Consider the following 19,261-nt stretch of genomic DNA (forward strand, 5'->3'; position numbering starts at 1 on the left):
GAAAGATGTCAAGTAAGCTCGTTATACTGAAGCAGTGAAGAATGAGTACTTATTGAATACGTGAGTCAAAATGTTGCAAAGGAAAAAGAGAAAAGAGTCCTGGGTGTTGGCCCTGGTCCTACCACTCACTCACTAAATGACCTAGAAGCAGGCTCTCCCCACTGACTCAGTGACTATTTGTATGATGAGGGGGTTGAAGGACTCCCTTTACCTTCTCTCTTCCCTGGGACCTTGATTCATTAATTATTTCATCCTCATGTCCCTATGGGCTAAGGTTCCTTCTGGCTTTATGATTCCTTTTTTTTTTTTTTTTTTGCTCTTGATATTTCCTCTGGATAAAGAATATCTCTAGCTTAGCATAAGACATAATGAAATAGTTTAACTCTTTGAGAACATATATAATAACAATTAAAGAGAAAGAAAAAAAGAAACCAATGATCTGGTTTGCTTTGATAAGAGAATAATTAATCAAGAAATAAAAGCTCCTCAAAGTTCAGGGCCTGTAACCTGCTGTTACTTTTGTTACTTCCATCTAGCCTACTACAGAGCTACGTACATCCTAGTTTCCAAATGTTTGTTTAATCTCAAAAGAAAAACACCTCATTGAATGTAACCAGAGAACAACCTAAAGCTTTTATTTTAAATGATCTCTTCTGATTTAGGGTTCCTTTGGTCTGCCCTTGTTCTGAGTGTTTTTTCTCTCTTTTTTTCCCACTCACAGGTCCTATTTATAGACAACTGGCGCGTCCTACATGGCAGGGAATCTTTCACTGGCTACCGCCAACTCTGTGGCTGCTATTTAACAAGGGATGATGTATTAAACACTGCTCGTCTCTTGGGTCTTCAGGCTTAAAATTGACAGCATTGGTATTAGGAACACACCTGACAACCTGGCTACCAGAATTCATATCAGCAGAATAATATTGTGTCAATACGGACTTCAAATTGTCTCCTTACCTCATCACACAAAACAAAAGCCTCCCCTTTCTCTAATAGGGAAAACCTTGGAGAGAGGCTTCTGAGATAGCCAATGTCAGCCATCTAGTATGGTAGCTTTCTTCCCCAAGTTATAACGTGGACTCATTTGGTTTTTGGACCCTTTGATGTAACTGTGGTCAATCTGCCTCAGAAATATAATCACCACATTGATAGAGAAACAATAATAGTCACTAGGTAAAAATTTGTTTCAACAGGATCTGTTAAAAAGAAATGCATTCTAGGAATAACAAAGTCTTAATAGGGCAGAGATTTGCAACATTTTTGGTCTTAAGACACCTAATCACTCTTAAAAGTTATTGAGGACCCCAAAGAGTGCTTGGATGTGGGTCGTGTCTATTGCTACTAATTGTATTAGATATTAAAACTTAGAAATGTTTAAAATTTAAGGACAAAAAAGCACACATCCATCAGCTGTCAGAGAGATGACATCATCACATGTTATGTAGCTTCTGGAAAAGTCTTCTGTACATTCATCAGATAATTCGAGTGAAAAAGGCAATATCATCTTAATGTTGTTATTAAAAATTGTTTTTAATACACAAACCCACTAAATGGATCTCATGGACTGCTCTAAAGGTGTCTTTAGACCACACTTTGAGAACCAGTGTGCTAGAGGATACCTTGGGACAGTCCTTTACATAGGCCTATGGATTAAAGAGTTTAACTGGTACCCTAAATTTTTCTCTGTGGTCTCCTAGAACTACAGATATTGTAGGAATTGCTTCATATTACAAGCTCAGTGATAAGGTGGGAAGTGAATGCAGAGTGTTTTATCTTGTGAGAAGAGTTATCTCTATCTAAGTCATCTCTTGAGGAGTAAAACTAAGAAGTCACAATAGCTCCTGTGGAACAAACCCATCAGTTTTGTAATTCCGTGAGGGATAATTGCAGAAAGTTTTTAGATGTTTCTGAGGTTCCATATAGTAATTCACACACACATGTGCACGTGTGTGTGCATACACACAGAACACAACAGAGGGTACAGAGGGTTAGTCTCTAAGATTGTTCAGGGAATTCATCACAATCGATAATGTGCCTCCAAAGAACTGGAGATTACTATCCGAACTTGCATTTTGGCTTTTGATGGAATTTAGGATACAATCTGTTTTCCTCCATTTCTGTTAATCGTTTTTTTCCTTTTTCTCCCCCTATCTTAAAATATTATACATGTTAATTGCCAAGATTTGACTGGGTTAAGTATAATACCTTGTTTCTTTTATTTTTTTAATGGCTTTCCTTTATATGTGGAGAGAGAGAAAGGGAAAGGGAGACAGAGATAGAGAGAGGCAGAGAGATAGGTGTGAGGTTTATTTTCCCTTGGCTTTCGTTGAAAGCGAAGCTGTACAATAACCACATTGACTGCTATAAAATGATGAAAGACAGTCCAGGCTAGGATGTGCACAAGAGGAAGAAAGCATTATTAGTGAGGCTGGGAGTCACAAATCAAAGAAAAGTCAGTATTCTGACAGAGAATAGAGCGTAATCTGATGTTTTCAGGAGGTTCCTAGTTCACATTTAATAGTTTATACATTATTTTATTGACCCATCCAGTGCTCCAAAATATGTTCTCAAATATTTCTGCATTTTAATTGTACTATATAGGAATCTTTAGGGGTCTTCCATGAAGTGTGTTTTCCTCTTAGGTCAAAGGATTGATAATTAAGTTCACGTCTTAAAAGAGTATACCCTTTAGCAATTAGAATAGAAAAGTAACAACAAAAAGTAACAACATTTTAACATACCGTCTTTTCTCTGTACTATTATGTACGCTTAAAATATGTTACCATTCCTTAGTCTTCATCAGGATATTTACCTTTTTAGAAGTTTTACCTAAATTAGCCTTGAAAATTACACTATAACTGAGGTCAGCATTGCTTTATGACAAGGAAAGAACATATTCATGGCCCTGGAGAGATAAGGACACAGATCAATCTTATCCCTTACTGAAGGACTCCCTTTACCTTCTCTCTTCCCTGGGACCTTGATTCATTAATTATTTCATCCTCATGTTCCTAAATTTTCAATCATTACTTTTCTACAGTGTACTCTCCTCAGAGGAAGAAAGAGGAAAAGGAATTATTTGAGTGTTGATGATGATCACTGACAACTTTCTATGTGAGAGATTTCTTTTTCACATCTCTTTCTGGTGTCCCTGAAAATGTAAGCATGGGTGTGTGTCAACCAAGCTCACTGTAGAGTCACTTTTACTTTTTGCTATAGTGGGATGGGATCAGTAGAGAGTCAAGAGCACGGCGCCTAATATGGTGTTATAGCACCTAACATAATCATTTCATAATATGGATTTGTTGTAATGAAAATAAATTAATGAATTCCTTTCAAACAAACTCACCAGAAAATATCACATTCCCTGTATGTCTTTTTGTGTTTGGCAGTTAACTGGTGCTGAATTTTGTTCACCTTCATCTAGAGAGACCAAGCATTCAAGTGTGCGCAAACTGAGAGGGGTTTCCTGGGCTGCAGAACTTATAGTTTTAAGACTGGGAAAGTCCCACACAGATCATGACTGTTGGTCCTTCCTTCTTGCTGCTAGCTGCATTTTGCTCTTCAGTTTTCTCTTCTTCAGTTTAAAATGAAGGCCTTGGACTAAGTAGCATCTAAAGGTTGTGCCATTCTATAATTTTGTTTGGCCTCTCATCGCTTAAGTTTTCTTATATGGGTACATTAAGGAAAATACCTACCCTACAGGGTTTTGTGACAAATTTCTGATTATTAACTAAGATGTTTGTGGCACATAATAATGACCAATAATAATAGCTAACTCTTACATAGTGCTTGCTATGTGCCAGACACAGTTCTAAGTGCTTTTAATACCCACAGCAACCCTATCCCCATTTTAGAAATAAACAAATACAGACAATGAGAGATTAAGTGGCTTACCCAAGATCACATAGCTAAATAAGTGTCAGAGTTTGGATTAGAACCTTCACAGTCTGGCCACAGAGACAATGCTTTAAAGTAATTTGCCATATTGCTCAATAAATGTTAATTCCCACCCCCCTTTCCCATACTTACACAGTCTAGCTGACCAATCATAGATAATAATCATCTCCACTGTCACAGTGTTTCCCAAAACATCTTAAAAGAACCATGAGAATATCTACATTTGTTTTGCAAATACTCTGCAAAGATCCACAAACACCCCCCCACAACTTTCTGAAAACTTTTCTTCACTTTCTCTAATTTTGTCTCTTTCAAAGGTGGAACCTTGATGTTAGAAGGAAATCAATCAACCTATTCAGCATATTTCCTTCTTACCACAATCTTGCAAAATACCAGTCAGTTGTTAAGATCAAAAGCACCTTACAGGGCTTCCCTGGTGGCGCAGTGGTTGAAAGTCCGCCTGCCGAAGCAGGGGACAGGGGTTCGTGCCCCGGTCCGGGAAGATCCCACATGCCACGGAGCGGCTGGGAAAAAGGACCTTACAGGACCTATTCACATCACTGCCCCAGGAAGCTCTTGGGCATATTGAAGATCCACTCACAGAGCCAGCTGATGGCTCGGCTCAGCTCCTAGTTGTGAGGTCAGCCTGTGTCTGTGCCCTCACCTCTTCAAGATTGCAGCTCACCAGAGCCAAAGATGCTGGGAGATTTGGTAGTAGCTCTTTTTTTCCTGATTTACATTCAGGGGTTGGTGGGTAATTTCATCCTGCTTCTTGGCTTTAAGCAGTGAGCTTCCATCTTGCTCATAGTTCTTTTAGACACCATTGTTTGCTTCCAGTGCAGCAAAAGCCTGCTGCTTCAGCACAGAGACAATTATCCGTTTTGTGTGTATGTTGACCATTCCTTTTTTATTTTACCTTTTTATATTTTGCCATCATTGCTGTGTGTTTGGAGCACAAGGCTAGCCACAGCATGAACTTACTGTAATATCTTGACTGGAAATCTTTTCCATATCGATATTATTCTTCCCTGATTCCCTAAATTGAGTTTGCAAAATATGACTGCACACTTTCTTGATGGATCAGGCTCATCGCTATCATGTCTGTTTTTGTGCCAGACTATGAAACAGTATAAAGTCTTAGCTTGATTAACAGAATCCAAGCTTCCTTTCTCGAAAAAACTAATCAAACATCTCTTACAACTGTGATACGTTGTCTTAAGCCATGTGTGTGTGTATTATATTGATTAATAGTGATGTTCTAACTTTCTCTCTGTGGGTGGATAAGCACGGTAATTTATCCTGTGCACAAGTGAAGATCACAAGGGTCAATGCTATGCACATCTTTGAAGTCAGTGAAGGCTTTTCTGTATTAGCCCCATCATTATCTATGGTCTACCCTTTGCCCCATTGATGGTGGTTAACTCCCTCCAATTCAGGTACTCAGTGTCCTCTCACCTTCTGCTTTCTAGCTCCCTCTCTGATACCTTGACTGAGGCAGCATAGTGTTGTCGGAAGAGCATGGACTTGAACCGACCTTGGCTTGAATTCAGCCTCTGTCTCTCACTAGCCTGGCGAATTTTGGGAAGCCACTTTCTCTCCTTGAGCCTCTGTTTCTTAACCTGCAAAATGGGGTAAAAAATGACATCTGTCTGATAAACCTGTGGTAAAGAATGAAATGAGGTCATATGTATAAAGTGTCTCCCATAGTGAGCAGCACATAATAAACACTCAGTACTTAGTAGTTTATCAATGTCACCAATATCAGTATTTGAACAAATAGCAGAGACCAGGGTTAGCCTCTGTGTTTGATAGAAATCAGCCTTCTACTTAGAGAGAAAGAGCAAAGTTATGGGAGTCAGAGCTGGAGAAATATGTGGAATGCTAAGGGTCAGAGAGAGTAGACAGGTCGTGAATTGCAGAACTACTGGCAAGGCACCTGAACCTCAAGCATGGCCTTTATGGATAGGAAGTTGGTTTTGGGTAGGTGGTCCGGGGGCTGAGAGCTGAAAGAGCAGAAAGGTCATAGAAGAGATCAGAGAGCCTGATGAGAAAAGCTGAGTCTGGAGTGTTTTAGGGAGAGTGGCTTGATAACAAAGATGTGTAGGGTGAATGAGGCAGGCAGGGAGACATCCATGCCTGCAATGATACTTCCACATCTAACTTCACCACCTTCCAAAACCCCACTGAAACTACTATAAAACGATATTTGAAAAGATTAGAAGAGCAGGAAAAGAGACAACTAAGAAGTCCACAAACTAGGAATTGTAAGCCCTTAGTGGGAAAAGCCAGAAAACAACCTGATTTACTAACCCCCCTTCGCTCCTCACAAGAATCTTCAAAGGTTGCAACAGGCAACTCTGAAAGGGGAGGTGAAGGGGGAGTGGGTACCAAACTAATGAGGGTTTTTGAAAAGTAAGAAGTAGATTCTTTTCAAAATCCCTTTCTGTAGTTGATGCCTGCCTGCACTGAGTGTCTGGCCCTTCCCTGCCCTGACAGAAGTCTGAAGTGTTATATTCTCTGCAGAGGGTAAAGCAGAGACTATCTGGACTGGGAGTTCCCAACAGCTGGAACAACAGCTGGAGTCTCATATTGAAAACAGAGGGCTCAAGTGGAGGTATGCACGCTGGAAGCTATAAACCCCCAGTCCTCTCCAACTCTGACCCTGAAATTCCGGCAGCTGGGCCATCTGACCAACGAAAGAGAAAGATATCTAAGGATATTGATACTGAAGTGTCCCCAGAAAGGGCCCAGCTGGATTAGTCTACAGTGAAGCACACAGTTTGACATTGTGAGGCAGATGAGGGGGAGGAGACCCATGCAGTTGAAGAGATTGATTTTCAGAAAGGGACAGTGGACCTGAGCATGTTTCTTACTGAAAGGAAAGGAGCTAGTCAGAGAAGAGGGAGAGATTAGAGGATTCTGGAAAAAGAAATTAATCCAAATCGGAAAAGGAGAACTAAAAGTGTCACTGTTTGCAGATGACATGATACTATACATAGAGAATCCTAAAGATGCCACCAGAAAACTACTAGAGCTAATCAATGAATTTGGTAAAGTAGCAGGATACAAATCAATGTACACAGTCTTCAAAATCCAAAGAGACACTCCAATTATTGTGCCTCTTTCTTAATCATAAGTAGTGTGAGGTGCAACAACTTGCTCTCACTTAAGAAGTAGTATCCTGACTTTCCATAGAATTTCCACAGAGTTTAATCTCCCTCCTTATGGCAGACATTTTATATATATATGTATATATATATATATATCACAACTCACAACAAAAAACAAGGGATCTGGCATTGCCCTGAGGGATGGACAGTAAAATTAATACTCCTTATAAATGCAAACTTATTCTGATTTTACTTATCGTGGGGAACTGGAGAAAAGAAACTTTGTGGGTTGTCGATTTGCTCCAGAACTCACAACACATCTGAAATCTCAGCTGCAATTGATATTGCCACCGAATTAAATCTGTGATGATCTGCTGTCATTTTCCATGACCCATCTGTCTTTTGTAGGAGTGAAACAAATGAGCTACGTTGGGATGTAATAGAAATCCCACGATTTGGTATATAATAGAAACTTTCTGTGATGATGGAGAGGTTTCTTATTTGTGCTGTCCTATATGGTAGCCCTTAGTCACATGTGGCTTTGAACACTTGAAATGTGGCTAGTGGAACTGAAAAACTGATTTTCAATTTCATTCAATTTGCATTTAAATGTAAAAAGCCGCATGTGGCCAAATAGCTACCCTATTTGACAGCACATCTCTAGACACATAATGAGCCTAGTGACTTCACCATCTTTCTAATCACTGCACAGGTAGTGAATCCTGCCACAACTGATAACAATTTGCATCATCATTGTTACCCAAGTGGACATATTCCCCAAACATAAGATTAAGTGAACACTGCAACCTGCACAAAGATATGTACAACATATTACCAATTATATGAAGGTTTCTTTGTTTGTTTGTTTTTGCGGTACGCGGGCCTCTCACTGTTGTGGCCTCTCCCGTTGAGGAGCACAGGATCCGGACGCGCAGGCTCAGCGGCCATGGCTCACGGACCCAGCCGCTCCGCGGCATGTGGGATCTTCCCAGACTGGGGCACGAGCCCGTGTCCCCTGCATCAGCAGGCGGACTCTCAACCCCTGCGCCACCGGGGAAGCCCTATATGAAGTTTTTTAAAGGCAGAACAGCACTCTGATATTATTATGCAATCCATGAATATGTAACAAAAGAATAAAAATCTGTGTGTGGATGATAAATTACAAATTCAGGTGATGATGACCTCTGGGGAATAAGGACTGGAAGAATAAAGGGCAATGAGATCAAGGAAGAATACACAGGGGCTTCAACTATTGTTGTGAAGCTTTAGAGCTAAAACTTGGTGGTAAGTAGATTGTTATTTGTTATATTATCATCTACACTCTTGTATTTCTGAAATACTTTTTAAAAAGAAAACATGCAGAAATAAACACACACTTCTTGCAATTATTGTGAGCTGGACTTAAAAAGAAATTGTGCTTCACACTTTCAGGCATGAGTGAAAAAGACAATAAATAAAGATATAGAAAGAATTCAGGCTTATAGGAGGGAAGGTGAGAAGCATATTTGGGGTAGATTCCCTTAGTTTTTTAGTATGCATTGTTAAGATGTGGAGAAGTGAGCATTCATACACTGGTGTGTGTCTATCTTATGGGAGTAACTTTTGTGGGTAATTTGTCAATATCAATACAAGTTTACAGATTAAAATGTATTTATATATGTTTTAGCTAACATTTCTAAAAGGTTTAAAAATATTCTTTCTAACATGTTCCTGCCTTCACTCTTGTCCTTGTTCCTAATTGAATCTCCATACTGAACCCAGAGTGGCCCTTAAAAACTGCACTATTCTACACTTATATATAATTATTTGCAGTGCCCCCAACGTGCCATGCCTGCCCCTGCCTCTGTGCCTTTTCACATGCTTTTTCCTTTTCCTCGAATGCCATGTTCCCACCATCTAGTGTGCCTAGCAAACTTTTAGTCATCCTACAAGACTCAATCGTAGCCTCACCTCTTTTTACCCTGTATGTTTTAGTTATTAATATTCTTTATTATTTTGCTCCCTGACCTCAGCCCTTTGCACATTAGCACCTTATGCTTCCCCCGTATTCTGTTTAAGAGCCGGTTTCCCCTGACTAATTTGTGAACTCCTTGAGAGCAGGGGCTGTCTTACTCATTTTTATATCACCAATACCCAGCATTTGGAGATGTTAAATGAATGAATTGTTTAAAAAGGACAATTTAATGGGCAGTGTTTAACACCTGACAATCCACAAATGGATAATCCACTGTACCACATAAGGTTAGTATTTTTGCTGGTTCGCCTTTGAATATAGATTCTAAAGTGCCAACAGTTGGAACATAGTGACTCCTGCCACCCTAAATTACATTTTATATAACACCTTTACATACAATAATCCATTTGATTTTCTAAGCAATCATAATTTTAAGTATATTTTATAGATTATAAAATGGAGAAATTGAGTGACCTCTTGAAGTTCATGTGTCCTGTTACTACTTGTCAAGTGCTTGTTCCACCTCATCTCTGAGCCTTTATAAAATCCTAAATATATGCTTAAAAGTATCTTTTCATCAGGTGAACTCATTGATATAGGTAGTATCCTAGGCTTATATGTTGTAATTTCTTTCCCTATCTACCAAAAATTCCAGGGCTTACTCCCCTGCAGTAGACCTTTCTAAAAAATTTAGTATGGTCATATAGCTTATGGGGCCTTAGTGTAACCTGAAAGCTCATGGTCTCAATCAGACCTTTGAAAATTGATATATTAACAATAATACTTTTCCATCCCTATTACCCAGTATTTTGTGGCATTTCTGTATTTAAAACATACAATCATCTGTCTTTACACTTGGTACTCAGGTAAATAGCATATTCTGGCTCATTTTATTTTGTGGCGGATTTGACTTTGTAAATGGCATAGGGACTAGGTTCTTTGGCTATCCAGATTTCATCTCTTTCTTGGTTTCTTTCCTTAGCTGCACGCTCTAAAACTGCAGTCAGTTCAGGGCAAAACAGGCTATTTGAGGCTGGATAGGTGTGAGTAAAATGATGGAAAGAGGAGCCAGAAGAACTGTCATCGTTGTGGTTATCTTCTTCTTCCTCTTGGTCCTGTAGCTTTCTCTTGCCCAACTTGGAATTTATACACCAGAAAACTTCTTTCAAGTCCTGGATAAAGGTCACTTTGGGAGTAAAGATGCATAATAGAAAGATAAGACCTCCGGAGACACCGCACAGGAAATACAGGCCCATTTTCTCAGGGATGCCTGTGAGGAAAACAATAAACAAGTGACCCATAAGGATCATGGGCGTTGTTCAAGGAGACAAGTATTTATTGATCTCATCGCTTAGCCAAGGTAGATCCTTCTGAGACTACTCTATAATGGGGCAGATGTGAGAAATACTAAAACGAACAAAGAATAAATGACAAACCAGTTCTTTAGTCTCTTGATGGTTTTGTATTCCTGAATGCTATAGATTAAATTGTGTAGCTACCTCCAAATTCATGTTTTGAAGCCCTAACCTCAATGTGATGGTATTTGGAGATGAAACCTTTGGAAAATAAGCTTAGATAAGGTCATGATGGTAGGGCCCTCATGATGGGATTAGTGCCCTTATAACAAGAGACAACATAAGGATCTCTCTCTCTCTGTCTGTCTCTGTCTCTCTGTCTCTCTCTGTCCCTCCCTCTCTGTCTCTCTCTCTCTTTCCCATTTAAGGACATCTAGTGAGAAGGCAGATGTCTACAGTATAGGAAGAGAGTTCCCACCAGAAACTGACCATGCTGGCACCTTGATCTGAAACTTCTAGTCTCCAGATCTGTGAGAAAATTAATTTCTGTTGTTTAAACCAACTAGTCTTTGGTATTTTCTTATAGAAGCCTGAGCAGACTAAGACATTGAATAAGAATTGGACTGGGCCTTCGTGTTTATTTAATCTTTATAAATGTGGAGCCCAAGCATGGTTTAGTGGGGTTTTTTCCTAATGTCTCAAACAAAAGATAGTAGTTGGGATACGCATTTTTCATTTGTCAAAGTTCAAAGTACAGAGAATAAAATGGTACACTTCCTATTCCTACCTTCAAAGAAGGTGCTTATTTCATACCAGTTCCATATTAAATGCAACACAGTGCACCAGAGAGACACATATTTCTCCCCTTGCTATCAACTCAGAAAGAAGAATTTATCTTTTTATGACCTTTACCTATAATTAGCTGTCTTTTTGGATATCTAAAAGTTATTTATTATGACAGGGGAAACTGCTACTGAGAGTTGGAAAAAAGCAGATAACATTAAATATACAGTATTATCTTTTTTCTTTTGTTTTTTTTAAAAGGACTTTATTTTTTAGAGCAGTTTTATGTTCACAATATTATGATCTTTTCATGAAACGACCAGATAGCCTTTCTTTCCCACTGAGAGTTGGATTAACTTTTTATCTTTGTCTTTTTTTATTATAAACATGAGATATATTATGATAAAACTCAGAAAACGGAAAAAAACACCGGCAATATCATCACTTAGGAATGCTCACTGTTAACTTTTTGATGTAGCTCTTTCAGGTATTTTTCTAAATTTGTTTTAATGACTTTATATTCTATAGGATCTCACCGTGTTATGGAAAAACCCAAACGAACTGTTTTGCCAACTCAGTAACATTTTTCATTTGTGTAATACATTTATTACAATTGATGAATCAATAGTGATATATTATTATTAACTAAAGTCTATAGTTTATATTAGGATTCACTCTTTATGTTGTACAGTTCTATGGATTTTGATAAATGCATAATGTTATGTGTCTACCATTACAGTGCCCCACCTATTCATCCTTCTCTCCACTCTCAAAAATTCCTTAATCTGAACTAATCCATACCTATACCTATTTTATTATTCCTATTTCAACTTGCTTTCTTTGGAGAATCTGTCCCTCCAATTTCAATTGGCCTATCTTTAATTTCACTGATTCTTTCTTCTGCCATCTCAAATATGCTGTGAGCTCTCTAGTGCACTTTTCATTTCAGTTATACTTTTCAGCTCCAGAATTTATATCAAGTTTAATTTTTATAATTTCTCTTTATTGAAATTCTCTACTTGGTGAGACATCATTTTCATACTTTCCTTTAGTTCTTTGAAATTATGCAGTCTGAGAAACAGAAAGAAAAAGTAATGAAGATAAACTAACATAACCACAGAGACCTGTGGGACACCGTTAGACATACCAACATATGCATAATAGGAGTCCCAAAAAGAGAGGAGAGAGTTGAAGGCAGAAAGAGTAGTTGAAGAAATAATGATGGAAAACTCCCCAACTTTGATAAATAACATAACACTACACATCCAAGAAACTCACCAAACTCTAAGTTACAAAACTCAGAGATTCATACCTAGACATATCATAACAAAACTGTTGAAAGTTTAAGATGAAAAGAATCTTGAAACCTGCAAATGAGAAGTGACTCATAATGTACATAGGATCCTCAATAATTTTAACAGCTGATTTCCCATCATAAACCATTGAGGCTAGAAGGCAGTGGGATGACATATGTAATGTGCTAGAAGAAAAAGACTTTTAACATTGAGTTCTATGTCCAGAAAAAAATGTCTTTCAAAGATGAAGGAGAAATTTTAAACTCTGAATCAAATAATTTGGTACCTATTAAATCCTTTCATGGTGTATAAAATAAAAAATGGTGCAGGGAAAAGAAATTAAGGTTGTAGTTCTCCTGGAAGATTTAATTAAGTGTAGAGAGAGAACATGTTTTAAAAATATTGTGGGTACACAGAATGGGAGAAAATATTTGCAAATGAAGTAACCGACAAGGGATTAATATCCAAAATACAGAAACAGCTCATGCAGCTCAGTATCAAAAAACAAACAACCCAATGAAAAAATGGGCAGATCTACATAGACATTTCTCCAAAGAAGACATACAGATGGCCAAAAAGCACATGAAAAGATGCTCAACATCACTATCAGAGAAATGCAAATTAAAACTGCAATGAAGTATCACCTCACAGGGGTCAGAATGACCATCATCAAAGTTTACAAACAACAAATGTTGGAGAGGGTATGGAGAAAAGGGAACCCTCCTACGCTATTGGTGGGAATGTAAATTGGTACAGCCACTATGAAGAACAGTATGGAGGTTCCTTAAGAAACTCAAAATAGAACTACCATATGATCTAGCAATCCCACTCCTGGGCATATAATCTGTAGAAAACCATAATCTGAAAGGATACAGGCACCCCAATGTTCATTGCTGCACTATTTACAATAGCCAAGACATGGAAGCAACCTAAATGTCCAATGTCAGAGGAATGGATAAAGATGATGTGGTACATATATACAATGGAATATTACTTGGTCATAAAAAAGAATGAAATAATGCCATTTGCAGCAACATGGATGGACCTAGAGATTATCATACTAAGTGAAATGTCAGACAAAGACAAATATCATATGATATCACATGTGGAATCTAATTTTTTTAAAAAATGAAACAAATGAACTTATTTACAAAATGGAAATAGACTTGCAGATATGGAAAACAAACTTATGGTTACCAAAGGGGAAATGTGGGTAGAGGAGGGATAAATTAGGAGCTTGGGATAAACATACACACACTACTATATATAAGATAGATAATCAACAAGGACCTACTGTATAGCACATGGAACTCTACTCAATATTCTGGGATAACCTATATGATAAAATATCTTAAAAAGAATGACTATATGAATAGGTATAACTGAATCACTTTCCTGTATACCTGAAACTAACACAAGATTGTAAATCAACTATACTCCAAACAAATTAACATTAAAAAAATATTATGGATACAGCTATTGGTACATGGATCTGACTGAAACAAAATAGCTAAAAAGTTGAATAAATTTTAGAAAATGTACTGCTAAAATAAAAATAAGTCTGAACTAATGGAAAACATGATGGTTGTGGATTTTAAAATAACCCTTTCATGGATAAGAAGTATTCCCAGAGAGCTTCTCAGCCCCTAACTACAGCCTCATATTTCAATACTACCATCAAATATTACCAAAAAGAATAAAAGAAAAAGAAAGATTTTTTTTCTAAAGGAAACTGCCAAGATTCATAGGTAAGGACACAGTGGGAGAATTACTCCCAAGGAACAGAACAAAGGCCTAATCAAACAATACTTTCCACCTCGGGTCACTTTTAGTTCAGGTGTTTCTGGATCAAGAGGAGTCATATCTGGACTTAATGTAGAGACTACCACATACCACCTAGAGATCCCAAACTTTGAGCTCAATACAGTCAGTGATTAGGACTTATGAGTGATTTATTGTTTGATAGATAATAGGTAATTATATTGTCCATACTGAATATTTGGTGACCAGAAGGATAACTCATGCTAGATGGTTTTATTGTTCACCTGTGGTGTAAGTGCCTATTAGCTTTTGATTTCTGATGTTCAAAGACATCCATCGCAAACAAATACATTGCCAGCTACTAGATAAAGAGTCAGGGCACCCCCAGGGCACTCTTTGGATTTAATAGGTACCAAATTATTTGATTCAGAGTTTAAAATTTCTCCTTCATCTTTGAAAGACATTTTTTTCTGGACATAGAACTCATTGTTAAAAGTCTTTTTCTTCTAGCACTTTAAATATGTCATCCCACTGCCTTCTAGCCTCAATGGTTTATGATGGGAAATCAGCTGTTAAAATTATTGAGGATCCTATGTACATTATGAGTCACTTCTCATTTGCAGGTTTCAAGATTCTTTTCATCTTAAACTTTCAACAGTTTTGTTATGATATGTCTAGGTATGAATCTCTGAGTTTTGTAACTTCTTAGAGTTTGGTGAGTTTCTTGGGGGCACTTCCTTTTGTTTAGAAAGCTCTGGCTTTTCCCTTCCTACACTTTAATTCCTATTCTTATGTTTTAAATTCACCAATAAAGAGTGAACCTGTGAAACTCTAGGCACGCTACCTTCAATCCCAATAAAGGCAGAACCCCACATCCTCTCTCTCACTCTCTACCTGGGACCTCACTGTGTGGCCCCAGGCATGCTGTGTAGCATCCAGGATCTATAAATAATAAAACTTGCTTTGATTTTTCTCAACGTTCCCTGATGTTTGTTGTTGAAGTGTGTCTCTCAATCATAATAACCACAAGGGCTGGTCCAGCCACAACATTGGCTCTGAAAGGGGAAATGTCTTTAGGAGCTCACTACGAATATTACAGGTCCAAGTGAGTGCCTCTAGATATTTCTAGCTGATGACATCACTATCAATAGTCTGAGACCAGCACAAAACATCACCAGATATTCCAGGTTTTTACCATGAATTGCTGCTTCCCATAGAAGCATTATACATCCCTTTCCTATTGAACCCAGCATGGCCATGTGACTTGCTTTGATCAATGAAATGTTCAAAAAATATTTATTACCCACCTCTGATTGCTAGGTACTTTACTGCTGGTGACACAATAAAGATGAATGAAGTCTTTGCCCTCAGAAAGCATACAGTCTCCTCAATAGATGGACCTATGACACTCAGCCTTCTTGCTACCCCATCCCCGAAGATTCTCAGTAAGATGTGTAAAAGAAACACAAATATGTTTCCAATAAAAAGCTCTGAAAAGTTAATCTTTAACAAAGTCCTACAGAAGCTTGAAAAGGAGTTTTAAAGAAACGTTGCTATGGTCTACATATACCCTTTCAAGATATTAAGAAATGAAAGTAAAGAACTTTATCTCTTTTAAAAATATATTCAGCAATTGAACTGTGCTTCTTAGACATGACACTGTTCACAGACTAAAGTACATCAGTTTTATGTGTTACACACCACACAGAACAAAATTTGTTTTAAACCCACTTATGTATCTCTCAGTCTAAAGCTCTAATCATTTCAACAGCTGCTCCCTCAAGTAGCCTTATGCCTTATCTTAGAAGGTGATTGTGATGAAAACTTTACATTAAATTTTTTGCCACTGAGCACAAAAAATTAGAATACACTATAAAAATGGATAATAGAATAGGAATTTTCCTGCCACAGAATTGCTGTTGAGAACAATAGGTCCAAGTACCTCCACATTAAAGAGAGGTAGTTGACCATTTATCTGAGCAGGACTTATAAAGGGCTGACTCCGAAACAGTTTTGTGACTTCTAGCTCATAATCATCCATCTCCAGGCTATATAAAAGAATGAGAGAGTGCTTGTGGAAAGAGGCTGGTAGCACAAATTTCTTTGAAGCATCTTCCATCAGGTGAAAGTGTGTGGAGTGCTGTTTCCCCTCCCTGGTTAAGTGCTTTTCATACACTATCCTTTTTCACATGAGGAAATTTTTACCCTCATAAAGTATGGATGTGTCACCTCAAACCCCACATCATCCCTGCTGGATGTGCTGAGATAAAAAGTTTACAGGCCTACCTTGTACTACTACTGAAGTAAAACATTTAAGAGAATTTTGGAGCAAGCTTTATCTGTATCCCCTGGAGTTTGAAGGACACAGAAATTGGTAATGGGCTCTTTTTAAAAAGAAGTCCAGAAACAAGAGGCTAGCTGGAGTTGTTTGAAATAACAAAGCAGAGATACAGTTGGTGATGAGCAGCCTTCAGTGCCCAAGTTTTGGTTGAAAGATAAACTGTATTGCTTCCGTTGGGCCAGAGCGGACATCAGAGAATGTGACTAGGACATAAACAGATGGAGAGGTATACCATGTTCTTGGATTGGAAGAATCAATATTGTGAAAATGACTATACTACCCAAGGCAATCTACAGATTCAATGCAATCTTTATCAAATTACCAATGGCATTTTTCACAGAACTAGAACAAAAATTTTACAAGTTGTATGGAAACACAAATGACCCCAAATAACCAAAGCAATATTGAGAAAGAAAAACGGAGCTGGAGGAATCAGGCTCCCTGACTTCAGACTATACTACAAAGCACAGTAATCAAGACAGTATGGTACTGGCACAAAAACAGAAATATAGATCAATGGAACAGGATAGAAATCCCAAAGATAAACCCACACACGTATGATCACCTAATCTATGACAAAGGAGGCAAGGATATACAATGGAGAAAAGACAGGCTCTTCCATAAGTGGCGCTGGGAAAACTGGACAGCTACATGTAAAAGAAGTAGGTTCATGAGAGGTAAGACAAAGAGTACATCATTATGTCCGGAAAGAGTGCAGTATTGAACATCCCAAAAGGATCCCCAAAGGGAAACAACCAACATTAGGGCACCTGCCACCTACAGGACACTAATACCATATTACAACAGCACTATTCAGTTAAAACCATTTTGTCTCCTTACTTCTCTCTCATACTCCAACCTACTCCTAATTCCTGAAGGATCCAGAAGCAGTATAGTGATTTGGAGCATAAGGAATTATCAGGAACACTATATAAAATAACATTGTTTAATATATTTTATGTAAATAAGAGATTGAAAATATGCATATAAAGCAAAAACCATAAAAATGACCCAGTAGATTTGAAGAAGAACCAAAAGGAATTCTGTAAATAAAAATATAATAATCTTAATTAAAATAAATCTGATAGGTTTAATGGCAGATCAGATACAGCTGAATTTAGAGCACTGGAAGATAAACCAGAAGAAATTATTTGGAATGCAGCAGAGAGATAAAAATTAAATACAAGAGATAAAAACATGAAGGATAGAGTATGAAACTTTACTATATGATTAATCAGAGGCTTAGAAGGAGAGGAGAGGAAAACTGAGCAGAGGTAATATATGAAGTTATAAAGGCTTACATTTTCTAGAACTGATGAAATCCACAGATTCAGTAATTCCAATGAATGCCAATCAGGGTGAATAAAAAGAAATCCACATCTAGACACTGCATTTAAAAACCAATGAAAGAAAAAAAAACAATGAAAGTATCTTAATAAATGAGGAGAAAGGAAACCTCTTTTTAAAAATGAATTACAACTGGGCTTCCCTGGTGGCGCAGTGGTTGAGAGTTCGCCTGCCAATGCAGGGGACGCGGGTTCGTGCCCCGGTCCGGGAAGATCCCACATGCCGCAGAGCGGCTGGGCCTGTGAGCCATGGCCGCTGAGCCTGCACGTCCGGAGCCTGTGCTCCACAACGGGAGAGGCCACAACAGTGAGAGGCCCGCATACCGCAAAAAAAAAAGAATTACAACTAATAAATGTAGAAGAAATGAGAATTGGAAAATCACTATTTTGCAACCAAAATAATAATTCTTTCAGGCAAAAATCACTGATAGTGAGTGAAAGTTTGTTGAGGAACAAGACATTCATATAAAGCATCCCCCTACAAGATATGTACTACTTACAAAGGGAAAATTTATTTACAGTAAAGAAAACTGGGACCCATGACCTTAACCAAGTTTTCAAAGATCAGTAATGGAACAAATACATCACTTCTACGGTATTTCTGCCAAAAGTGCATAACATGAATCTAATCATGAGGAAACACTAGACAAATCTGAACTTATGGACATTCTACAAAACAGTGGGTCTATGCCTCTTCAAAAATGTCAAGATCATGAGAGAAAAGACCAAGGAACTGTTACAGATTGTAAGAGACTACATGAAACTAAAAACATGAAACGTAAATGCAACATATGATCATGTATTGAATCCTAGATCAGAAAAAATATATAGTTATAAAGAGCATTATTGAAACAACTGGAAATTTTTGAAAAGGGTATCTGGATTAAATGGTGTTTTTTGTCAGTGTTAATTCCCAGATTTCAAGGGTTTTATGGATATACAATTGTTTGTATGTATGTCTTTGTATGGATTAATGGTTATGGTTTTTGCTCCATGCTTATGAATGAGAGATGCTTGTAGTTTTAAAGATATACACTGAACTACTTTAGAATACTGGGACATCAAATCTACAACATATCCTCAATGTGTTCAGAAAAATAGTATTATGGATATATACCCAGAGATAGATGGTTAGGTGATATAATAACAAAGCAAATGTGATTTAAAAAAATTTTTTTTTGCCACACAGCCTGTGGGATCTTAGTCCCCTGACCAGGGATTGAACTCATGCCCCCTGCAGTGGAAGCCCAGAGTCTTAACCACTGGACTGTCAGGGAAGTCCCTGCATGATGTACAAAAAATATTTTTAAATGGAGAACCTAGGTGAGTTCTTTGTACTATTCTTAAAAGTTTTCTATATGTTTGAAGTTATTTCAAAATTAAAAGTTTAAAAGTTCTATGTGAGTCTACTTTGCTCAACTCTATGCAAATAAATTTGAAAATCAGAATAAAATGAAAATATGCCAATCCTGAAAT

At 37.7% G+C, this 19,261-nt stretch overlaps 1 protein-coding gene across 3 annotated transcripts in view; it reads left to right on the forward strand.

The window, feature by feature from the left end:
- TMLHE (trimethyllysine hydroxylase, epsilon) overlaps nucleotides 1-3,343 on the forward strand; it is a 70,542-nt gene extending 67,199 nt beyond the window's left edge. For all 3 annotated transcript variants that reach the window (XM_024764279.1, XM_024764280.1, XM_024764281.1), the window contains one exon: nucleotides 722-3,343. In XM_024764279.1, coding sequence (XP_024620047.1) covers nucleotides 722-853 — 132 coding nt within the window. In that variant the 3' untranslated portion in view covers nucleotides 854-3,343. The remainder of the gene's footprint in view (nucleotides 1-721) is intronic.
- The last annotated feature ends 15,918 nt before the right edge of the window (nucleotides 3,344-19,261 follow it).

The sequence above is a fragment of the Neophocaena asiaeorientalis genome, unplaced genomic scaffold (genome assembly GCF_003031525.2).
Source record: "Neophocaena asiaeorientalis asiaeorientalis breed wild unplaced genomic scaffold, Neophocaena_asiaeorientalis_V1.1 scaffold1584, whole genome shotgun sequence".
Taxonomy (NCBI): Eukaryota; Metazoa; Chordata; class Mammalia; order Artiodactyla; family Phocoenidae; genus Neophocaena; species Neophocaena asiaeorientalis.